The 22,483-nt window shown below is 35.5% G+C and overlaps 1 protein-coding gene across 3 annotated transcripts in view; it reads left to right on the top strand.

Annotated features, from left to right (window-relative positions):
- SKIC3 (SKI3 subunit of superkiller complex) overlaps positions 1-22,483 on the top strand; it is an 88,862-nt gene that overhangs the window by 21,969 nt on the left and 44,410 nt on the right. For all 3 annotated transcript variants that reach the window (XM_079917643.1, XM_079917642.1, XM_079917644.1), the window contains exons 10-26: positions 6,617-6,757; positions 7,616-7,717; positions 8,564-8,703; positions 10,845-10,931; positions 11,022-11,125; positions 11,788-11,914; positions 12,548-12,727; positions 13,053-13,177; positions 14,107-14,360; positions 15,535-15,637; positions 17,838-18,014; positions 18,103-18,247; positions 18,411-18,489; positions 18,579-18,640; positions 18,752-18,808; positions 20,261-20,329; positions 22,373-22,447. In XM_079917643.1, the coding sequence (XP_079773769.1) occupies positions 6,617-6,757; positions 7,616-7,717; positions 8,564-8,703; positions 10,845-10,931; positions 11,022-11,125; positions 11,788-11,914; positions 12,548-12,727; positions 13,053-13,177; positions 14,107-14,360; positions 15,535-15,637; positions 17,838-18,014; positions 18,103-18,247; positions 18,411-18,489; positions 18,579-18,640; positions 18,752-18,808; positions 20,261-20,329; positions 22,373-22,447 (2,027 nt within the window). The remainder of the gene's footprint in view (positions 1-6,616; positions 6,758-7,615; positions 7,718-8,563; positions 8,704-10,844; positions 10,932-11,021; positions 11,126-11,787; positions 11,915-12,547; positions 12,728-13,052; positions 13,178-14,106; positions 14,361-15,534; positions 15,638-17,837; positions 18,015-18,102; positions 18,248-18,410; positions 18,490-18,578; positions 18,641-18,751; positions 18,809-20,260; positions 20,330-22,372; positions 22,448-22,483) is intronic.

Raw genomic sequence — 22,483 nt, 5'->3', positions numbered from 1 at the left:
GAAGGTCTTGAATTTTCCACAGAAATTAGATGAACAGGAGAAGGTGAAAGATACGCCACATGGCATGAGCAGAGGAATGGGACTAGGTGTGGTTTTGGGGAATAGTAAAATAGTTCTATTTGCTGTAGGAGAAAGAATAACTAAGATATATTTTGATTAAGTAAGTTAGACTGTATTACACAGGGATATGAATGTCATGCAAAAGATTTTGTGAAAGATTAACATTCTCAGTGTTGATGTTATGTGGTATGTCAATGTCACAACAACATTGTTACAAATACTATAGTATGATAAAGTAATGAAGTTTGTGAATGATCTACTTTTTTAATTAAACAGAGCAGATTCAAGTCAGAGAGTGTGTCTTAGTGTATGCTTCATACTGTTGCTTCTTTGTGTACTTTTGTTGGGGGAAGAGAGAGAAGTGATGGCAGCTAGCCTTCTGGGAGTTGCCAAAACTTGTAGCTGTGGATATCCTGTGCTTGTCAGTTTACAGGATGTTGACCATATTGGTTTTCACAACAGCTGCTGTCTGTTTTGCCAGTGTCTGTGCTGAATAGGTGTTTTAAAAAGAATTTGAATATCATTCCTGTCCATTCCTGTATTCACCCGATAGGAATATAATTCATAGAAGTCAGTCATTGGAATGGAAATAACAGTACCAGCACCAGTGTGGTAGTGATTGTAAATTATTGCAGAGCTTTCCTAATCCATTTAAGTTTTTTTCACTTTGTTGCTAAATGAGTATAGACATGGGAATGCTTTGTATGTTAATGACCATCGCATGTTTCATAATTGAAAAATGGTTGAAAACTACTGCTTGAGATAAATGAGGGAAAATTCCTGTTACAAAAGTCTCATTGCACTTATCTTGGCTCTCCCCACTCTAACTTTCCCTTGTAAGTCCAACTTGTACTTTTTTCCCCCTGGTGTCTGAACTAAAGTCCAGAACTCTTCAGTTTTGGATTTTTTTATGGTGAGAAGTAAGCAGACCCCCTTTTCCTTACTTTAACTGAGTCAAAGATACACGTGCAAAAGCAGTTTTCACTAACATGAGAAAACATTAAAAGTGTTGTAGTGAGTAGATTTATGAAGTATAAAATCTTAAACTAATACGGTGTGCAGGATAGATTGTACAGAAGATAGACTAGATTGGGTAGAATAAGTGATGCTAGGAATGAATGAACTATAGGAATGAATGAACTGGGAATATGGTAGCAGCAATTGAAAGTAACAGGTGAATGCAAAAATGGAAGAGATTTCTTAGAGGTGAAGGGAGGGAGAAATCAATTTTAACTTTCAACTCTCCTGAAAAGTTGCACTAATATGGAATGATGGTTTGTACGAAAGGTAAGTTGTTGAGAGGAGCTGTTAATGGGCATTCAGAGGGAAATGATCATCAGGGTTTGCCCGTGAGAGATCAACAAGGTTTAGAAGCCCTTTGCGTGTACATGAAAGTGAATGGAGTGGATGACTTCAGAGGATGCCTGAAGGGCGGAAAGGTGAAAACTGTACCTTGGGCAGTGTTGGCTGCCTTGAAGGGAAAGGGAGGAAGAGGGGGAAGAGGGGATGGAGGACAGAGAAGCGAAGAGGGTCAGAGAGGAAGGTGGGGGAGCCGATGCAAAGCAACACGGAAGGCAAGGAAAGAGCATTTCAGAAAGGAGGTCTGTCTTGAGAGATTGAGCAACTAATTTTATGATTAGGAGGCCTTTAGTAGGGCTGTCTTTTTTTTTTTTTTTTTTTTTTTTGTGTGTGTGGTACGCGGGCCTCTCACTGTTGTGGCCTCTCCCGTTGCGGAGCACAGGCTCCGGACGCGCAGGCTCAGTGACCATGGCTCATGGGCCCAGCCGCTCTGCGGCATGTGGGGATCTTCCGGGACCAGTGCAGGAACCTGTGTCCCCTGCATCGGCAGGCGGACTCTCAACCACCACGCCACCAGGGAAGCCCAGGGCTGTCTTTTTTAATCAAAGTGATTGAATTGGAACTTAGAATACAGCAATGGGGAAAGAGTAGGAAGAAATGGTTAGCAGGTATAAAAAGAAGCAATCCAGGGACGGACTGACTTCATTTAAGGGAGAAGAGGAGGAAGTGTGAGAGTGGGGTAGTGGGCTTTTAGAGGAGAAAGAGAATTGCAGTAACTCTTCTGGCAGGAGAGTTTCAAGAAGAAAGTGCTAGTTAATGTTATGGACGTTGCCTTGAGGTCAAGGAGGAAGAGGCATGTTAAGAGACTTTCAGTACAGGAAGCATGCTTATGATTTTTTTTTAATTAATTAATTTATTTTTGGCTGTGTTGGGTCTTCGTTGCTGTGCGCGGGCTTTCTCTAGTTGCAGCGAGCGAGGGCTACTCTTCGTTGTGGTGTGCGGGCTTCTCATTGCGGTGGCTTCTCTTGTTGCAGAGCACGGGCTCTAGGTGCGCGGGCTTCAGTAGTTGTGGCTCACAGGCTCTAGAGCACAGTCTCAGTAGTTGTGGTGCACGGCCTTAGTTGCTCCGCGGCGTGTGGGATCTTCCCAGACCAGGGCTCGAACCCGTGTCCCCTGCATTGGCAGGCGGGTTCTTAACCACTGCGTCACCAGGGAAGACTTCTATGATTTTTTTTTGTGTGTGTTTTTTTGTTTGTTTGTTTTCCTCTAATAGGAAGCATAGTTCTAAGTCACCCAGTTTCTTCAACTTTTAGCATGAAACCCAGTGTGTTCCCAAGATAAGTGGACTGATTTTCTTTATTGTGTGGCCTCTGGTACTCATCCCTCCACTCCTTTTTCTGCTATTGCGAAATTCATGGCTGTTCACCCTTTTCTCTCTGTTCCTGTTCAGCTATTCATGGTTTGTGCCATTCCCTCATTCTTAACGTGCTTACATGCTAATTGGCACAAGAAGATACACTGATGTTTCTTTTTGAGGGCTGATCAAATGTTTTCGTAATAGGCGCATATAAGCCTATAATGTAGATTTGTTGAGTAAATATGCCCTAGTATATCAAAAAGCCTACAAAATTATAGAAGCAATAAGCTCAACAAACAGTCTGCAGAGTTTTGCCCATAAATTCAGTACTTGACAAAATGTTTTAGTAAAGAGATAGCAAAGGGATTTTCGGATTGATTAGAGAGAGTGTTGATTTTTGTGGAAAAAAAAAAAAACATTCTCAAAGAGGGTTTGGGGATGGGTATTTTGCAGAATTACAAATGTCCTGGCAAAGGGGAGTGGGTAGGTGGATATTTACATGTATGGTACTCCAAGGAAGACTTCTTTCCCTGCTGAAATGTTGGTTGTAAGGATTTGTGGAATGGGGCAGTTCAGGCTTAGGTACATTCTGAGGTGAAGCATTATTTTGGGGTGGAAGTTTAATAATGTAGGAGAGTAGGAAGCTGTGCTTAATGATTTCTTTTTTTCCTTCTTTTCATTGCTCCTTTAAGCCAAACTTTCTATGTATTAAGAACTTCTGAAAATCTGTGAGGTCTCTTAAAGGCTGATCTATCCTCCCCCAGAGTACTTTAGTGCCTGCAGAATTTGCTGCCTCACAGCAGTTAATCACTGGGTTCTTTTCCACTGGGGACAAATATATTTCATTCTCTTTTGTCCTCCTTTGCATGTTGAGGCTTGAAGACTCATTTGCAAAATGACTCAGTTTATAAAGCTTCACATAACAAGTAGTGAATAGCTTTCACAGTTGTCATCTGATGAAATGTTATTTCATGCTAAATGACCTTTTTGATTTATTTTGTTTTGCTTTATTGCTGAATTGCAGGAGGATAAGAAAGCTTGTTTCTTCAAATCCAAACAGAAAAGAGTTTAAGATTTTCTGTTCCAGAAATACTAGAAAATCCAGGTGGAAATAAAAAAATGAGTACATGTTGTTTTTCTCCCTCCAAGCTAGGTTAATTTAAAAGAAAAATTCTACAGCACTGTTGGATTTCTTTGGGATGTCAGAAATAAATTAAAAAAATCTCTTGCCTTTTTTTGTGATAAACTTTAGGAAACAGAATTCTTATAGGTATTACTGAGCATCTACTCTGAACCTTTTCAGAACATCGTTTATCAGCTCCAAGTCTACCTTGCCTTATTGACAAATAAAAATAATATTGACAAACTGTTCTAAAGTCACTAAATCTGGAATCTTAGACTCTTTTAAATGTTAAAAAGAGCAGATAAGTTAAATAAACAATTTTCTATTCAAAAACAATGAAGTCTATTTCCTTTCTGGTTTTATCCTCCACATTTATTTAGGTAGTATTTTCAACAAGAATTAGTATGGAGAAGTGGATTGAGAGTTAAAGCTAGAATATTCCTGTCTCTTTACACAGGATCACTAGTGTTGTTATTACTGTTGATGGTTTTTGTGAACACTGTAGAGAAACCCTCTACGTGCCACTTGGTCTTATGTAGAGAGTATGTTATCCAGGGCTAGACGTGAATATAGTCTCCCCGAATCTCTTTTTGCTTTTATAATTGTGCTCCCAGATGTTAGCAAAGGGGAATATGTTAGGAAAATACACCTTGTTTAAAAGATTTTTGTGTTAATCCTAGACCTTTTGGAAACTATTTTCATCTGCCTATTCACACTTTGCTCACCTGTGTGCAGTTTTTAGTTACCCTAAATATGGATGATTTTTTAGAAAAGATGCATGATTGGCTTTTCTTCTTTTCATCCCAGGTGTGTTTTCTGTAATAAGTGCAGTTTTTATAGCCAAGATAGACTATCATGAATTGTGTTTCTGTGGAGTAAGAGAGAGTTTTGACTCAGTTGGATAGAAATCGAAGGTAAAATTTTAGTAGCCATTTTATTTTCTTTTTTAGAATGGTGAATGTTTTTAATTTTCCATAGTAATTCTCAGCCTTTACCTATTAATAGACTAAGCCTTTTGGGACATCAATTCATAACGGTATTTTTAAAGGATCATTACAATATTTAATGAATGGCTACATGTACAAGATACTATACTAGTCCCTACCCTTCAGAAATTACTGTTTAGCTACAGAGGCAACAAAGGTAGGGTATATATGCTATAAAGCTAGTAATACAGTTGGTATATGGTATTGGTAAATACTGTAGACTGGTGATTCTTAAAGTATGATCTCTGGACCAGTAGCATCAGTATCACCTGACAACTTGTTAGAAATGCAAATTCTCAGGTCTAATATCAGACCTACTGAATCAGAAACTTTGAGAGTAGCGTTCAGCATTTTTTGTTTTAACAAGTCCTCAAGGTTATTTTGATATCTAGTTTAGACAATACCGCTGGATATAAAAGGGGTGGGGGAAGCCCCCAGTGGTTTGCTTTTGGAGGATAATAGGGTGTATGGAACTAGGCATGTCTATTCTTGGAATTCATATATACGGAAGCGATAGTGAGAACATATTGATGGAAGGGAAATTCTTGTCTAGAAGCAGACTTGTGTCTTTTTTACTGGCTTATTAACCGAGATAGTATTTCTTCCAGTTTATTCTCATATTTCACCAAACAGTATTGAAGTTTTAATTCTTTAGCCTTTATGAATTCTTTGAATTTTTGGTGCTAACTTGGACTTCTAAATTAATATATAAAATATTACTTAGGGATTATATACATTGTTGTATATCTGGTTTTAAATATTTTGAAATATATAAGCTAAATGGTATCATGCAAAGAATTCACCTTTGACATCTGTTACTGAAACAGTGGTTCCATATGTGGTTTGGGGCTGTTTTATAGAGATATTAAAGCATCAGGTCTCTTTTTCAGATAAATTATTTTTATTTGTTCCCCTTATTTATTGCTTCAAGTTGTAAATTACTGTCTCAATTACTTTTTAAGAATTTCCGTATGTGATTAAACAACTTATTAAAGTGGTGAATGGTAGTCCCAGTTTATTCTCAAAACAGAAATCATATTTTCCACCTGTTTTTGTGCTTTTCTGGGAACAGAAATTCTGAGAATGATTGAGGTTGGAGAAAATGGAAATACAATATAACAGAACCTACAGTGTTTTCTAAACTAATTTTTTTTACCAAAATAAACTCAAAATGTAGGCATTGGATGATTACTACATAAGCCTAACTGTTAACTTATATAGGAAAAGAAAGTTTTGAATGTAAACTTAAGAAGAATGTGACTAAGTCTTTGTTCAGTATCCTGCTGAGTAGGCTGTCTTTTGATTCTGGGCTGCTGGAAGAGTCCACTGCATCTGGCATCTTGGCTGCCGCATCTCTAGCAGCACGTTGTTGTCCAGGGAGAGAGGTTGGCAAAGATACTGTCCTTTGACAGGGATTCCTTCATCTAACAACCAAAGTTCTTATTGCTGAATAGCAAAGGGAGACCCGGTGGCATGCAGCGCGCTGAGTCTTAGCCTTGTGGCAAGTAGCAGTAGGTTTCTTGCTTGAAACCCTTGAGTACGACAGCAAGTTCGGTTTACCCATACTGCTGTGTGTAAAGTGGTTTCTACTTCTGGTATTGAAGAAGAAGGAGGAACATCATTTTCTTTATGAGATGTTAATATTTTCTACATTTGTTGGTCTATTTAAGTTTCAAATTCCTGGAATCAAGATATGGAAGTGTATGCATAAGACAGCTCTTGGGATTTAAGTGTACAGGTGTTGGCACATATTGTTATATGTATGCTAATAACTTTTTCTTTTAATTCCAGGAAGCCTTACTGATGAGGGAGAACAGTACTGTTGTAGATTAGTGGAAATGGATTCAAAAAGTGGTCCAGGTCTCATTGGTTTAGGCATTAAAGCATTACAAGACAAAAAGTACGAAGGTGCTGTTAGGAACTTAACAGAAGGTGAGTGTTCAGTGTGCAACGTATAACATGAGGTATAGTTGTTAGCAGGCGTTTATCTTTGGGCCTTTCTTTAAGGAATATATATATTTAGGATAGAAGCAAAAAAATGTACTTACATACTCTGGAGTCTGCTTAAGTTTGAATTCCAACTCTGCCACTCACTAATTTCAAGACCTTACGAAAGTTAATTAAACTCTTTGTGTCTCAGTGTGTCTCAGTGTTTTCGTTTGTAAAATAAGGATACTATCTCCGTGTAAAATAAGGATGCTATCTTCATGCTTAGGAGGCTTTAATTTAGTCTTATCAGGTATGACAATTCTGGATGAACTCTCTTTCATATTGAGGTCTGAATGACAAATACAAGCCTGGCAGCGGGAGGAGCATTTTAGGCCAAGAGTTGAAATAGCCTGAGGTGAGAGAAAAGCTAGTGTTCAGGAAACTCCTGATCGTTCAGCAAGATTTGAAAATAAAGTATGGGAGCAGGAGGGGACAAGAATTGAGGCTGGAAAGGGGCCTTGCAAACCTTGTTAAGAGGTTTGCATGTTATCCAAAGGGCAGCTGGGAACCAGCGCAGTCTTAAGTAGGGGAATTTCATAATCCCATTTGTATTTTTAGAAATATTCTGGCCACAGTATATAGAATGAATTGGTGTAGATGGCAAGCACTTGCATTGATCTGGGATAGATAATGGAGGTCTGACCTGAAGTGGTGGGCCGTGGAATCAATGTGACTTTGTGACTGATTAGATATGGACTACAAGGGAGCGGGGAGGAGTCTGATCTGGGGAGTGGATTGTGGTGCCATTCATCTCAGTCGTAATGGAAACCTTGGATTTTGTGATTACTCTTATCCTTTTAGGGTTAAAGGAAAGCCCTCTCTGCACAGCTGGATGGTATCATCTGGCAGAAGCCCAAGTCAGAATGCATAAACCTAAGGAAGCTGTTCTTTCATGCAATCAAGGTATTCTTGACATCTTCCAGGGTGGCCAATGCTGTTTCTTTTCATCTTAAAGGAGAATGATAATGGTGCTTTATTTTGTATTTTAAGTTACCAACTAATTTAAATTTCATTGAGGAGGTTAAAAAAAAAAACACACCAAGTCTGTGTGCATGTCTACTACTATATTTTTAAACCAACAATGAGTATTTATCAAAGGTTTCCTACACTTGGAATTTTGACAAAGTCAGTTTAAGCTTGTGTGGTGATGCTCTGTCTTTGTAACAGGGAAGCTTCTTGTGTGACCTGCGACCTTCACTCTAACATAGATTCTTGATTCCTTCAATGTAGGTAATGGACAAGGAGAGGTATCTTAGAGCCTATCTGCATGTGCTCATGTAGGTCAGGTGTGGGGTAAGAAATCAGAGAAATGATGCACTGCTCTTGGCCTGGCTGGTGACCTTGCCTCTGCAGTTGGGAAACAGTTTACCTTGGTTCATCCTAATTCAGCTTCTTTTCCCTTCCATTATCCTTAATGTGCTATTTTTGTGACAGATGCTTTGGATAAGGGTTAACCTCTATTATGTAGCAGATATAGACAGCCATTGTTGTGTTTCAGGATGTTCAGTTTTATTATATGTTACGTAAAGATGGAGGTTTTAAATTTAGATCTATTCTGTTTCAAATTCAGATATTTTCATAAAGAGTTCAGGGAAGAATTTATATTTAGCTTTGAATTATTCTTCATGTATATTGTTTTGACAGTTTATTCTTACTATATCTACAATTTGTTATATGTTACCCTTAAAAAGAAAAAAAAAAAGTGAAGTGATATGATTGTCTTCATTCAGATGTCCTTAATTTTGTCAGCTCTGAAGAACATAGATAATCTTGGTGTGTCTGGTGGCAATCTTCATCAGAAGAATCTTTGTCTTCATTTGAAAGCAGAGGCTTTGATTAAACTCTCAGATTATGAATCTTCAGAGGAAGCAATTCGTACTCTTGATCAGGTAGTCTCATCATTGCATTTTTCCCTTCACCTTATTTAGTTTTCGGTCAACCAGGCATCAACCACTCTCTGCTTACCACAAATATTTACTTACAAAAATTTTGTGTTAGAGGTTTGAATTCACCACCTCTGCACTTTTTGGAAACTCCTAAAGTTATTTGTTTGCCTCTTGCTTAAGTACTTACAATGTTCTTCATATAATGCAATTTCTTTCTTTAGTTCTTGCTCTTATTCTCCTTTTCTCTTTTTGCCCTCTTGGGTTATCAATACTTGATTATTATTAATTTGGTATTCTAAATTTTTCTCTCCAGAAAATATTTCATAGATTATTGACAAGAATTATTAAGGACACTTGTAGCTTCATGGTAGAGAATGTTGCTTGTTTTATTCAACTTAAAAAACACTCTGAGAAAGATTGATATTTAAGAAGGAAACTGATTTCTTACTGTTTTTGATTCAAGCAGTTTGAAATTCCCTAGCAAAAACTAGTAAATTATGAATTATAACAACATGGCGCCTTTAACAATATAAAGATATTTTTCAGATAAAGGCTATTTTTGGTGTAAAATTAAAATTATATCACTCAGTATATTGCAGATTTCTGAATTTTTATAAAAAATCATTGTTTTTTATGTTTCAAAAGCCTTTGCATTTCATAGTTTTTCTTTAAAATTAGAACAGTTGTCAGGTTCCTTCAAGAACAGATATCTTATTTTCTTGTTTTCTCTCAATACTTGGCTTCCACCAATAGTGTGTTTTGGGTGAATGCTTTGGAGAGGTCTTTCCATACTCTTTTTTTTTTTTACAAAAAACAAAAACCAAATGAAAAGTGCCTTGAAGAACTGGTAGAATCCAAGTCTGAGACAGAAAATGTACAAGATGAGCCCAGGACACCTTATAATGCTAGAAACCAATGAAACCATAAAAGGCTATTAGAATTATGTCAGAAGTGCTCAGGAACTAGCATGAATTGATTTTTACTGGCTAAAGAGGGGATGGTTTGAGCAGTAGTAACTGCAGTAGATTAAAGCACATCATTTAAGTTTAAATCCATGTGTTAATGATGATACCAAAAAAAATCAACAAATCATCCTCAGTAAAGTGAATCTTTGAAGGATGCTAAGGAACCAATTGGAAAAAATCGAGGTATTTATCCTATGTTTCCTTTATGAACTGTTCCTCAGAATGATCAAATAGATAGAGGAGGGGAAATTTCTCTTTGTTGAAGTATGCCATCGAATAAGGAAAGAAGGAATGATAGAATTAGGAAATCACCATTTTGCAGTCCATAATGAATTAATAGATCTAGGCATTGAGGATCAATGGCTGCTTAACTTCACAAGAAAAAAAGACAACTAGACATAACCAGGTGCAAGTACACATGAGGTATTCTTGCCAGAACATCAACCCTGAATCAGATCAAAGGTCTAGACCTACTAATTTATAGAAGATACAGGGGACCAGGGAACATGTCAATACCATGACAATACAATCATCAAGAGCCAGACTCTGAGAAACTGTGAAAGTGGCCCATATTTTTCAACAGTTAAATTTTAAGGGAGAAAAAAAGAGATGGAAGGGAACCCTATAGATTAAAAGAGACTTAAGAGACATATCAGCCAGTTGAAATGTATGTACCTTATTTGGATTTTGATTAAAACAAATTCTTTAAATATTTTATGAGACAACTGATAAATTTGAACACTGGTTAATTATTTGATGATGTTAAGGATGTATTGTTGGTTTTGTTTATGTGTTTATAATGGTAGTATGATTATGTTATTAAAAATAAACGTATTTTTTAGATACAGATACTAAACTATCAGATGAAAAGCTATAATTTCTGGGGTAATCTAAGCAGGAGTGTGGTGAAATGGGTGGAGGTATAGATGAGAAAAGATTGGCTTTGAGCTAATAATTTTGAAACTAGATGATAAGTACATGTGGGTTCATTATGCTGTTCTCTAATTTTTTAATGTATTTGAAATTTTCTTTAATAAGATTGCAAAGAATGAAAGTGTTAATAGTGATAGAAATCAGGTCCTCTAAGTCTTTATACCATGGTCATTCTTTAGTTAAAGCAAAACATTGCTGCATTGTGTTGTAGGAGATTTATAGCAATTCTTTACAATTATTTTCTAGGTTTCTGATGCAAATAATATCCCAGGACTTTTGGTTCTCAAAGGCTTGGCCTATCTGAACAAAGGCTCATTAGATGAAGCTTCAAAGGTTGGTGTTTTCATTTAAACTGAGGGTTTTTTTTTTAAGTTAAAAGTTATTTTTATCTGGATATGGAATTGATAGATATGTACTTTATAGATTATGGAAGACCTTCTCTCTTCTTACCCTGACCTAGCTGAAGCTCATGCCCTGGAGGCTTTGATTCATTTTACCAAAAAGGAATATCTACAAGCAGAAAAATGGTAAGGATGTATTTAGATTGCTCATAAACCTAGTCCTATCTTAATTTAATATTTCTTGAAAAATTCAAAATGAATGGGTTTGATAAAGATCTTGTTTTGCATAAATTTGATCTTTGTAAGCCTAAGTTTTTTTTTTTTTTTTTGCGGTACGCGGGCCTCTCACTGTTGTGGCCTCTCCCGTCGCGGAGTACAGGCTCCGGATGCGCAGGCTCAGCGGCCATGGCCCACGGGCCCAGCCGCTCCGCGGCATGTGGGATCCTCCCACACCGGGGCACGAACCCGTGTCCCCTGCATCGGCAGGCGGACTTTCAACCACTGCGCCATCAGGGGAGCCCCAAGCCTTAGTATTTTTAAGAAATGTATTTGGTATAACTATAAGAAATGTATTTGGCATAACTATAGAAAATTTCATGATGGGTTTGAAATCTCATTAGCTGATCATAATGTTCAGTAAGCACATATAATGTTTGGTTTTAAGTTTGGTTTCCTCTTCTAATCTTTTTTTTTTCTCATGATCTATATCCTAAAGTAATGACTTGCTTCTAATTTACCATCCTTGAATAAGTCAAACTTTGATTGTTCCAACTAGGTGTCTCCTATTTTTTTTTTTAATCTATCTATCTATCTATCTGAATATTCCTTTCTTCCCTTTTGTGACTTAGTTTTCAGCTAGCTCTTGAGAAAGATGCTGAAGTTGCTGAATATCATTACCAACTTGGGTTAACATATTGGTCTATGGGTGAAGAAACAAGAAAAGATAAAACAAAGGCTCTTACCCATTTTCTAAAGGTAACATATGCTATTTAGTTCTTAGTTGAAATGGATTCATTATGAAATCAAATCTAATAATCACATAAGTTAGGTACTTAAAATTACCCTTTACTGATTTTTTTTTTGTGTTTCATCTCTCACACATAAGGTTTTGTGAGAATGTTGTATGGGTTTTCAAGGAGAAAATTAAATCATAAAAATGTAAAAGTTACTAATTTAAGAAACATGTGTTATAGAAAATGAGACATCAGTACCTTTGGAAAACAATACTGTTTTTAGGTAATTTCCACTGTACTTTTATTGCCATGTGAGTCTTATATACTTCTACGTGTTTAACTTCTTATATTTTAGATGTGTAACAGCTAGAAGTTTTACATTCCTAGCTTGACTCTTAGAAACAGATTGATGAAATAATAACTCTAATTTCGCATTTCTTTTAGCAGAGAAATAGTATTTTTATATTTGTTTGTTTTCTGTAACCGGTGATGGCCAGTTTTCATGTCTGCTTTAAATCTTACGTTAAAGGATGTTTTGGCATATTTTTGTATATTTATTTATTTTTTTAAATCTGTGTATTTATCTTTTGTGTTTTTAAAGGGACCCATCCAAACAAACTTTAATATTCTGTTATTATCAATTTTTATTTTTCAGGCTGCCAAACTGGATACATACATGGGCAAAGTTTTCTGCTATTTAGGTCATTATTACAGGGATGTAGTAGGAGATAGAAACAGAGCCCGTGGATGTTACAGGAAAGCTTTTGAATTAGATGACACTGATGCTGAATCTGGAGCTGCAGCAGTTGACTTAAGTGTAGAGCTTGAAGAGATGGTATGTCTAATAATTTAAACACTTTTGTCTTTTTTTTAATCCTGAGTATAGAAATAGAAATATTTTTATATGTGTACTTGAAAGTTATTTTTTAATTTTTATTTGTAGATGCTATAGAAATATTTCTGCCACTGCTTATAGAGTAAATTTTCTTTTTATTGGCAGATATTAAATTACTTAATGTTGAAAGTGTGGTTCAGTATATACCAGTGTAAGTTTAAAAAATCAAAAGTGGTAAATGAAAATATATCTGTTTACTTTACATAAGTGTTCAGTATTTTTATAATATTTAATATCTCTAATACTAGTCTTTTCTTCTTATTAGGAAACTGCCTTAGCTATCCTAACAACAGTCACTCAAAAGGCAAGTGCTGGAGCGGCAAAATGGGCCTGGCTTAGGCGAGGACTATACTATTTAAAAGCTGGTCAACATTCTCAAGCAGTGGCTGAGTAAGGCACCTTTCTATATTTAACATCTGATAGACAACCTAATCGTTCCTTAAATTAAACTCCATTTATATCCAAAATGAACTTATAAGTTGCCTCATACCAGGTTGTATTTCAAGGGAAGAAATAGCAAAATTTATTTATGGTTCATTGGTTCTTACTATCTGCACGGCACTGGAATTACAAAATTGCATTAACTGATGTCCTTGTGTTAAGGAGAGAGCCGTCCAGGGAAGTGAAGTCTTAATAGTATCATGTATATAGCAGGTTCTCAATAGAAATTTAAGGAATGATAAAAAACCAAGGTTAATATCTTTGTTGTTCTCCCACTGACAAGCATTGTTTTGGGGAAGGGGAGACACTGGCAGCTTGAAGGGCATATGGAGCAGCTCATTTTTAATAGTTTGGTTTGAACCATGTAAAGAAAATATGTTTGAGTCAAAGTTGTTCTGATTTATGTTAATACCTAGAATACAGGCATTTAAAATTTTTTCATGGCTTTGGAATCTGATCAGAAATTTAAAGCATGCCTGTTGTTCCTATTTTTCAACTCTCATATTTTTGTTTTGGTAGGAGGCTTGGTGGGGGCTTATAGACTGTGATGAGGCATATTGAGATATATACCTATTCTGGTAGGATAGGAAACTGGAGTTCTCCTACATAGTCCAGGGAAAGAAATTTTGGTGAGCATTTCTTCAAAAATTTATTTTGTTTTTATTCATTCTAAAATTACAATAAAATTTCTTAGTATGAAAAAACCCATGTCATAAAAGGAACAGGTATACTTGCTTTAAATAAATACGGTTTTTCACTTTTATCCATAGGAGGAACCATGGATATGTGTGATTCAGTTAAATTACTTTGTATTTTTCTTTCAGATATGGAAGTAGTTCTATTACTTTTAGTTCTCTTACTCTTTCTTGAAATTTTAGTTTACAGGCAGCATTGAGGGCAGACCCAAAGGACTTCAATTGTTGGGAGTCATTAGGAGAGGCATATTTAAGCAGAGGTGGCTATACAACAGCCTTGAAATCCTTCACAAAAGCCAGTGAGCTGAACCCCGAATCCACATACAGTGTGTTTAAGGTTGCAGCAATACAGCAAATCCTAGGCAAATATAAAGAGGCGGTAGCTCAATACCAGCTGATCATTAAAAAGAAAGAAGATTATGTGCCTGCTTTGAAAGGTAATTTCTCTTTAATAGCTCCTTTGTCTTTTGTGATACTGAAGTATAAAATCCTTGAATAAATTTCTAAATGTATCGAGTAACTTGAAAAGGACTTCTTTAGTCAACAGCAAGTGTCTGGTATGAACTGTTTATAGTATAGCTTGTTATATAGATTTGAATATAGAAAGATGAAATTTTGTTTCATAACAGTTAATAAATAGTAATATGATAGAGATTTAGCTTTTAGATAAGTAGTATGATAGCTGTGGGATCTAAAAACGGATCTCTAAAACAAGAATTTCACTGCTCTTATATTTTGATAATTAATTCACTATATTCTCAGAATATCATAATACCTTTTAGTTACTTTGTAAATTATAGAATCTCATTTTTAAACTTTTTGAACTTTAGAGGCAACTTGCATTGTTTTGTAATTATCTAAATTAATTTTAGTTCCTTTATAGATACCTGTTCCTTCTTAAAAAATTATTTTTGGTAATTTAAAGTAAAACACCACCATCCATATTTAATTAATTTTTTAATGATTACTTCTAACCATTAAAAAAACCTGGAGCTCATTATATTTGCTTCCCTCTTTTTCCTTTTTAAAGAAACAGTGGGGGGTTTAATTCAGAAATAGTGTATATTTTAAGTGACATGTAACTTAGGCCTTGAAACCCTTTTTAAAATTTTTTTTTATAAAACTCCTTAAGAGAAGGAGAACTCACATTTATTACATGTTTACTGGCCACTTTAGGAAATTGCTGTTTCATTTAATTTTGATAGTATAGTTTGCTACATAGTTTTGAATATAAAGAGGTCAAATCTTGTTTCACAACAACCTAATAAATAGTAATATGATAGCAAGTAGCATCATATTAGATATTATTAGGTAATATCCCCATTTTCAAAGCTAAGATTTTAAGAGGTAAGTAATTTGTCCAAAATCAAGGAAATTCTTAGGTTCCATAGATAGTTTTTATCTTTTAGTACATGTTTACTCCAGCAGAACCCTGACATTTGAATTCTTTAATAAATGCATCAAGACCATGCTTAAGATAACTTTTATAAAATACCATTAAGTTTTGTTTTCTGGAAAGTGGCTGTAATATAACACCAATGAATTTATTTGATGTTCATTCTCAGTGTTTCTTTTACATATTTTAACAACTACAAACTTACCTGATTTTAGGTTTGGGTGAATGCCATCTCATGATGGCAAAAGCAGCTCTAGTTGATTATCTTGATGGAAAAGCTGTAGACTACATAGAGAAAGCACTGGAATATTTTACTCGGTTAGTATCATTATTTATGAGTCTATTTTCTTAGTATTATATAATAAAGCCAATTTTAGGAAATCATGCTTTGTTTATCCTGTTAGCTATAGCAATCATTATTCAGAATCTCAAACATAAAAAAGAGTAACAGACTAGTCAGTTAATTCTGTAACATACATATTGTATTAATTTTGCACTGGGGAACAGATACAATTTCTTGCTTTTAGCAGCTGACATGCTGGAAGCATAGAGAAGGATGGGAGGGAAGAAGCAGTCAGCTAGTGGAGCAGCAGCTTGGGTACCACGTGTTATTGTTCTCTTTCAGGAGACCTAGAGATGCAAGTATCTCTAATTGGAACTGATTGGAAAATGGGGCTTCAGGTGCACAATAGGCTTTACATTCAGTGATCAGGGCCCATTTTAGACTAATTAGACTAATTAGTAGGGCTGAAGGTGAAGGGAGATGAGCAATCTGATTGCTCCTGGAGAGAATCTGTGTAGGAGAAGAAGTGATGTCAAATAACAAGAAATAAATCAGAAAGATTTCAGTAAATCTGGTTATTTTATAGAACTAAATTCATTAGTTAGGTAGAAGTGTTATTTGTGATAGATGACTAAAAAGTACTCAAGTTAGACATAGAATTAAATTTTTTTGCTCTTAAACATCTTTCTTGTGCTTCACTTCCTCTCTTTCCCTACTTGCCGTCTCCTGTGTGTTGTGTTGATTTGCTTGCTCTAGAATTCCTTTGCTTTGAGCATGAACCAAATCTGAAATGAAAACTTCATTCTTTTCTCCCACTGATTTTTATTGCTACTTTTCAAGTCTTATGTAATACATATAGCTCTTTCCAAAGGAAGGTATTGTGAAGAGGGGTGTAATTTGTTTGAACTAGTATTTAAGGGTAAATGTGAACCTTTGAGTGATGATACTTCAGCTACAAATACTGCCTTTCTGAGTCTGGGAAATTTTGTTCTGGATAACACTCACAACTAATTATGAGGAGGTATACAAAACTTTTAAAGTGATATTCCCACATTTATATTTACTTTACTTCTAGACTTAAAGTTCACACTACCACAGTTCTAGTGTAAGGGTGATAGAAGTTATTTCACTTTACAGATATTTTATTTTTTATTGAACTTAAAAGGAGATAAGAGTTTAGGTTGCTAAAATTGCCAGTGTTTTCTTTTCTGTTTTCCTCTCTGTTTTCTTCTTTCCTGCTGTCAAGTTTAGAAATTACACTAAGATATTTAGGCAAAAGAGCTACAAATAGTGTCCTTCCTCCTGATCCTCACAGTGGGCTTTCAGTGATGACTGCAGTAATTAATCTTGTTTCTCAGGAAGACATTGAAAAATGATTTTTGGCTGGACTCCATGAGTAGAAAAGGCTATGAAAAATGTTCCATCTGCTTGCCCATCTGCCAGCAACATAGCTGTTTGTGATAGCTGATTATCGAGACTTGGCTTAATTGAGAAATTGCTGTGTTTTATTTGTAAGATTTTGAGAAGAGAAAAGTGAAGAGAAATGAATAACTGAGATTTTCTCATTCTAAAAAGAAGTGCCCTTTATCACCGTAATTAATATTTTTATTTACTTTTTGAGCTTGTCCACTGAGTCTTTCTTGCTTCAATAAATACGGTTTTTCACATTCTCATATTTAGATTTTTGGTATTCTTGATCTCAGAGAGTAAAAATCATTTGGACTACCAAATATATTTTATATTTACTAGTCCTTTTTTTTTTAATATGTGAAGGAAGATCTTCAAGCAAAACTTAAGTTTATAATAATCAACTATGAGACAGTTACCAACTTTACTGCTTTGCTTTTTGTTTAAATAGACAAACACAAAAAGCATAATTTAAAAAATTCAGTATTAAAGGTAAATTGGTCCTGGAAAATTTATTGATTTATTTATGTGATTTCTGCTGCTTCTAAGAAAAATGATAAAGAGTACCAAAGAAATGTTTGCAAAGTTTCTGTCACTTAAAATAGTCAATTTCTTCTCCTTCCCCTCTTCCTTTCTTCATAATAAGGAGGTGATAAGATATAAGATGGCTAGAAGGAATTCAGTAAAGCATTTGCTGCATTTAGCTAAGGAACTAAATCAAAATTGTATGTATACTTTTTCTGTTTTAATTGTATGTAGTAGTGAGGGAGATAAACGCCATACGTTTTGGAAATAATTTGTAAGAATCACACCGTTTCTTTTTTTTAGGGCTCTGCAACATCGAGCTGATGTGTCTTGCCTTTGGAAGCTAATTGGGGATGCTTGTACCAGTCTGTATGCTGTCTCACTATCTAAAGTGAATGTTAGTGTCTTAGGAGTCCTCCTAGGTCAGAAAGAAGGAAAACAAGTATTAAAGAAAAATGAGCTCCTCCATCTTGGAGGAAGGTAATTTACAATGATTGCCAGTGGATGACATTCAAATCGAATTAGAACATCATAACACAATATAACATTCACTTTTATATTTCTATAGGTGTTATGGTCGTGCATTAAAACTGATGTCTACATCTAACACGTGGTGTGATCTTGGAATTAATTATTATCGCCAAGCACAACATCTAGCAGAAACAGGCAGCAAGTCGAATGATCTTCAGGAGCTATTGGAGAAATCTTTGCATGTATGGTTTTGAGAAATTTTTCATAAACTTTTAAAAAAACTAAGGGCTTTTCTGAAAGATGCTTTTGATAAAGTAAATTCTGTAGTGTTTTCACATAAAACCACACTTACCTTGATATAAATGCTGATATTCTGAGAAAAATTTATCTACTTTTACTTTTCAGTGTCTGAAAAAGGCTGTGAGACTTGACAGTAATAATCACTTATACTGGAATGCTCTTGGTGTAGTTTCATGTTACAGTGGTAAGAATTGAGTAACACTTCAATATTTTTAGAAGATTGCCTGTTTTCAGGCAGTAAAGTTCAGTTTTATTGAAATCTGTATTTTTCAGGTATTAGAAATTATGCCCTTGCTCAGCACTGTTTCATCAAATCAATCCAATCAGAACAAATTGTGAGTGTTACGTGTCTCTGTCTATGCAAAATAACTTCAAAATTTAGTGTTAATGATTTTCTGAGACTGCTATGTAGACAAGGGACCTAATTTTGTATATGTGTTTTTTAGAATGCTGTTGCGTGGACCAACTTGGGAGTGTTATACCTTGCAAATGAAAAGATTGAGGTACATATATTGTCTGTTTTGTCCTATTAAAAGTAAAGAACATTTTCTATATATGTCCTCTTCATAATAGCTTAACTTGTTGTGGAGAAATACTTCGCACATTGTTATCTATCCAGCATGCTCTCTAATATGCTAGATCATTGATAGCATTCACTTTATTATATTGAATAATGAATGTGTAAGATTTCCCTTTTCATGTCACAAGAAATTTCTGGTTTTATAATTATGTTGTTTTTTTCATTTGGAGATTAAAATAATTCTGTTATGAATTATTTGGGTGTGTTTCTTTTTTTTTTTTTTTTTTTTTTTGGTGTGTTTCTTTTTATCTTTTACACGTTAAGAGGAGTCCCATGTAGGCTGTGTTGGGGGCGGGGTGATGAAGTAAGGGCATTTATTAGTACTCTCTAGAAACTTAAATTTAACCTTTGCTTGGTAATTTAGATTTGGCTTTAGCAGATATTAATCCCTTTACATGCCACGGTGTAAATTGTCATACGTGAAGAGTTGTATATAGAGAATTGGAACTACAGTAATGGGGAGCATGTTTATAGGTCATGTTTAGAAGTTTCCACAAATCTATATATAATAGCACATCTGTACTGTTTTGTGTTTCAGCCAGTATATTAAATATCATCCTTTTAAAATAGCTTCAGTGGTATTCTCAGGGATACGTGAAGTCACTGCAGAGATTGCTTTAGAAGATTGTAAATAGAATGAAGAAAAATATTAATTTGGATCTTAAAATATGTGAAAATATTTTTTTAAAATTTAAACAAACATAAGTCTTAGTTAATAAGCTACGAATGTGGTTTTGTGGTAGTGTGGTGCAGTTGTTGTCCATGAGCTTACCTTCTTATGAGAAAAAAAGACTGTTTCCTGCCACACATAGATAGATTATTGGGAAAACAATACAAAGCAGCGTATAATAAGTTATTCTTTGTAGCAGAAAAAAAAGCATATGATTTAAAGTGTCCAAGTGGGGTAACTTGAAAGTTTCCTGTTTAGCTCAGATTTATGTTGACCACTCCTTTCACCCAGTAGCAGGTCTCAGACCTCACTTGTTGGTAGTTTTTATCTTCCCAGTTGAGCTCCAAGAGAGGGGAATAGATTCAGCCTTCTCTAATTATTTCCATCAGACCTGTGGCTTAGCAAATAGATGGGTAATTCGTTCAAAGTTCTGCAGGCTATGAGGTAGACACCTACAGTGCCCTTTCATTGAGGACCAGAATCCCTAAGCCTGTAGAGAAATCTGTTGAATCCGGGACTCTTTCAGGACTATATTTAAGACATAGTTGTAAGCATTGCCAATTGTGCTTAAACAGTGAAGTTTTAGGTTCATTTGTATTTTTGTTTACAAGTCTGGCTTTTCTTATTCTCTTATGCTTTTTAAATATAAATGCTTTAATATAAAGTTTATAAAATGGCTTGTTATTTTTTGCCTTTTTTTCCTAGCAAGCTCATGAAGCTTTCAAAATGGCTCAATCCCTTGATCCATCTTATTTAATGTGCTGGATTGGACAAGTAAGATATATAACATATAGTTATTAATAATCTGTTTTATAACTAACATGTTAATAGAAAGTGGTATAAATAACGTGTCAATATAAACAACACTGATAATAATGATAGCATTTGAGGGCTTACTTTGTTCCAGTTGCTGTGCTAGGCTCTTTGTGTGTGGAAGCTGAAGCTAAAAGATCCCACGTATCATGCCCAAGGTCATACAGCTTGTAATGATTAAGCTTTGATTTGAGGGGCTTTGAACACCATCATTCTGCCATTATTATTCTTAAAAAATAAACCTAGAACTCTGTTAATATACATTTATCAAAAAAATGAACATTTACAAGATCATTTTGATTATGTTTTCTCATTTTCTGTAAAATCTTCATATTTGATCTGGTACTTGTTTATGAGTGCCCCCCCCCCACCCCCGCCCAGCAAAGTTTAGATTTTTGTACTGCCAAATAGGAATCAGGTTACTAGTCTGAGTCTGTCACTTACTAATTGTTTTATCTTAACATATCACTTCTGGATTTCATTTTTCTTACCCGAAAAAGAAGGAGATTGGCCTGAGTGGCCTCCAAGGTCTTGTCTAGTTGAGAAGTTGTAATAAATTAGTAAGTGGTTGATTGTTTCAGTTCAGAGACTAGTGGGAGCATCATCCCTATTAGAAAATCATTAATCAGGGATTAGATATCTTCTCTTATACTTTGACTCTTGGGTCTGATTCTAGTTAATCGGTGAAACATGCAAAGTTAGGAAAGGCAAACTCCTGTTGCCCTTAGCTGTGGTAGCATCTGGGAGCAGTGGCATTACTACACTAATCTCTATGTAAGGTTTTGGACCTAGGGGGCCTGAGAATTTGCATTTATAACTGCTCCCAACTGAGGACGATGCTGGTGGTCCAGGGCCTTCACTTTGAGTAGCACTGCTGTAGGTCAGTAGGTCTGAGTTGCTCATCAGAGTCACTTAAGTATTTTTTTTCTTATTTTTATTTATTTATTTTTTAAATTTTATTTATGTTTGGCTGTATTGGGTCTTCATTGCTGCACGTGGGCTTTCTCTAGTTGCGGCGAGTGGGGGCTACTCTTCGTTGCGGTGCGTGGGCTTCTTATTGCGGTGGCTTCTCTTGTTGCAGAGCGTGGACTTCAGTAGTTGTGGCATGCAGGCTCAGTAGTTGTAGCTCGCGGGCTCTGGAGCGCAGGTTCAGTATTTGTGGCGTACGGGCTTAGTTGCTCCGTGGCTTATGGGATCTTCCCAGACCAGGGCTCGAACCCATGTCCCCTGCATTGGCAGGCAGATTCTTAACCACTGTGCCACCAGGGAAGTCCCTTTTCTTATTTTTAAATTATTTCTGTTCTTAAAAATAATTTATTTCAGGAGGTAATTAGATTTAATTAAAATGGTAACAATAGAGTGCGGCTTAATATTAATATCTTAATTAGTAATGTATGATAACTAAAAAAAACCCCCTGCTTTCTTATAAAAGATAGATGAGCTTGAAAGTAATTTTAACTGTCACATAATCTATGAAGTCAGTGGCATAGATATAATATTTAAAATCCTGAGGCAGTTTTAAAAAATGAACATGATGAGACTCTACCCAGATCTATGGAAGCTAGATTTCTAGGGGAGAGGATCTCCTTTTTAAAAGCTTTCCAGTTGAATCTGAGGGGACCCTGTGGTTAACAACTCTAATCCAGACAAATACCAGTATGAATAGATTGGGGGGAGGGAAGGGAGGAGGTAGCATAGCTTTATCAGTGTTCTGAGGAATTTTACGTGGATTATTTCACTAACTCCCTGGTTGCAAATGGAGTTCTGCAAGCATCTGTCAGCTTAAGGGCTAATTTAACAAGTCATTCTGGTCCTCTGAGCCATGGGAATACGGTAGCCAAGATTGAAAAAGAAGTTAACTTTGCTTTTAAGCACAGCTAGTAAACCTTTGGTTCCTCCAAAGAGTTTCATTTATTATTATTGTTAGTAGGAGTAGTGGTAGTAGTAATAGTAGTAGTAGTAGTCCTTTTAAACACATTAAGAGCCTCCCTTTTCCTTTTATAGGCTCTAATTGCAGAGACAGTTGGAAGTTATGACACCATGGATCTCTTCAGGCACACTACAGAACTCAGTATGCACGTAAGAATTTGAGCATTCTTCAGGATTCATTAATGA

Source organism: Stenella coeruleoalba (genome assembly GCF_951394435.1).
Source record: "Stenella coeruleoalba genome assembly, chromosome: 3".
Classification (NCBI taxonomy): domain Eukaryota; kingdom Metazoa; phylum Chordata; class Mammalia; order Artiodactyla; family Delphinidae; genus Stenella; species Stenella coeruleoalba.
The sequence above is the reverse complement of the archived record's forward strand: the minus strand, read 5'-3'. Positions and strand labels throughout refer to the sequence as shown.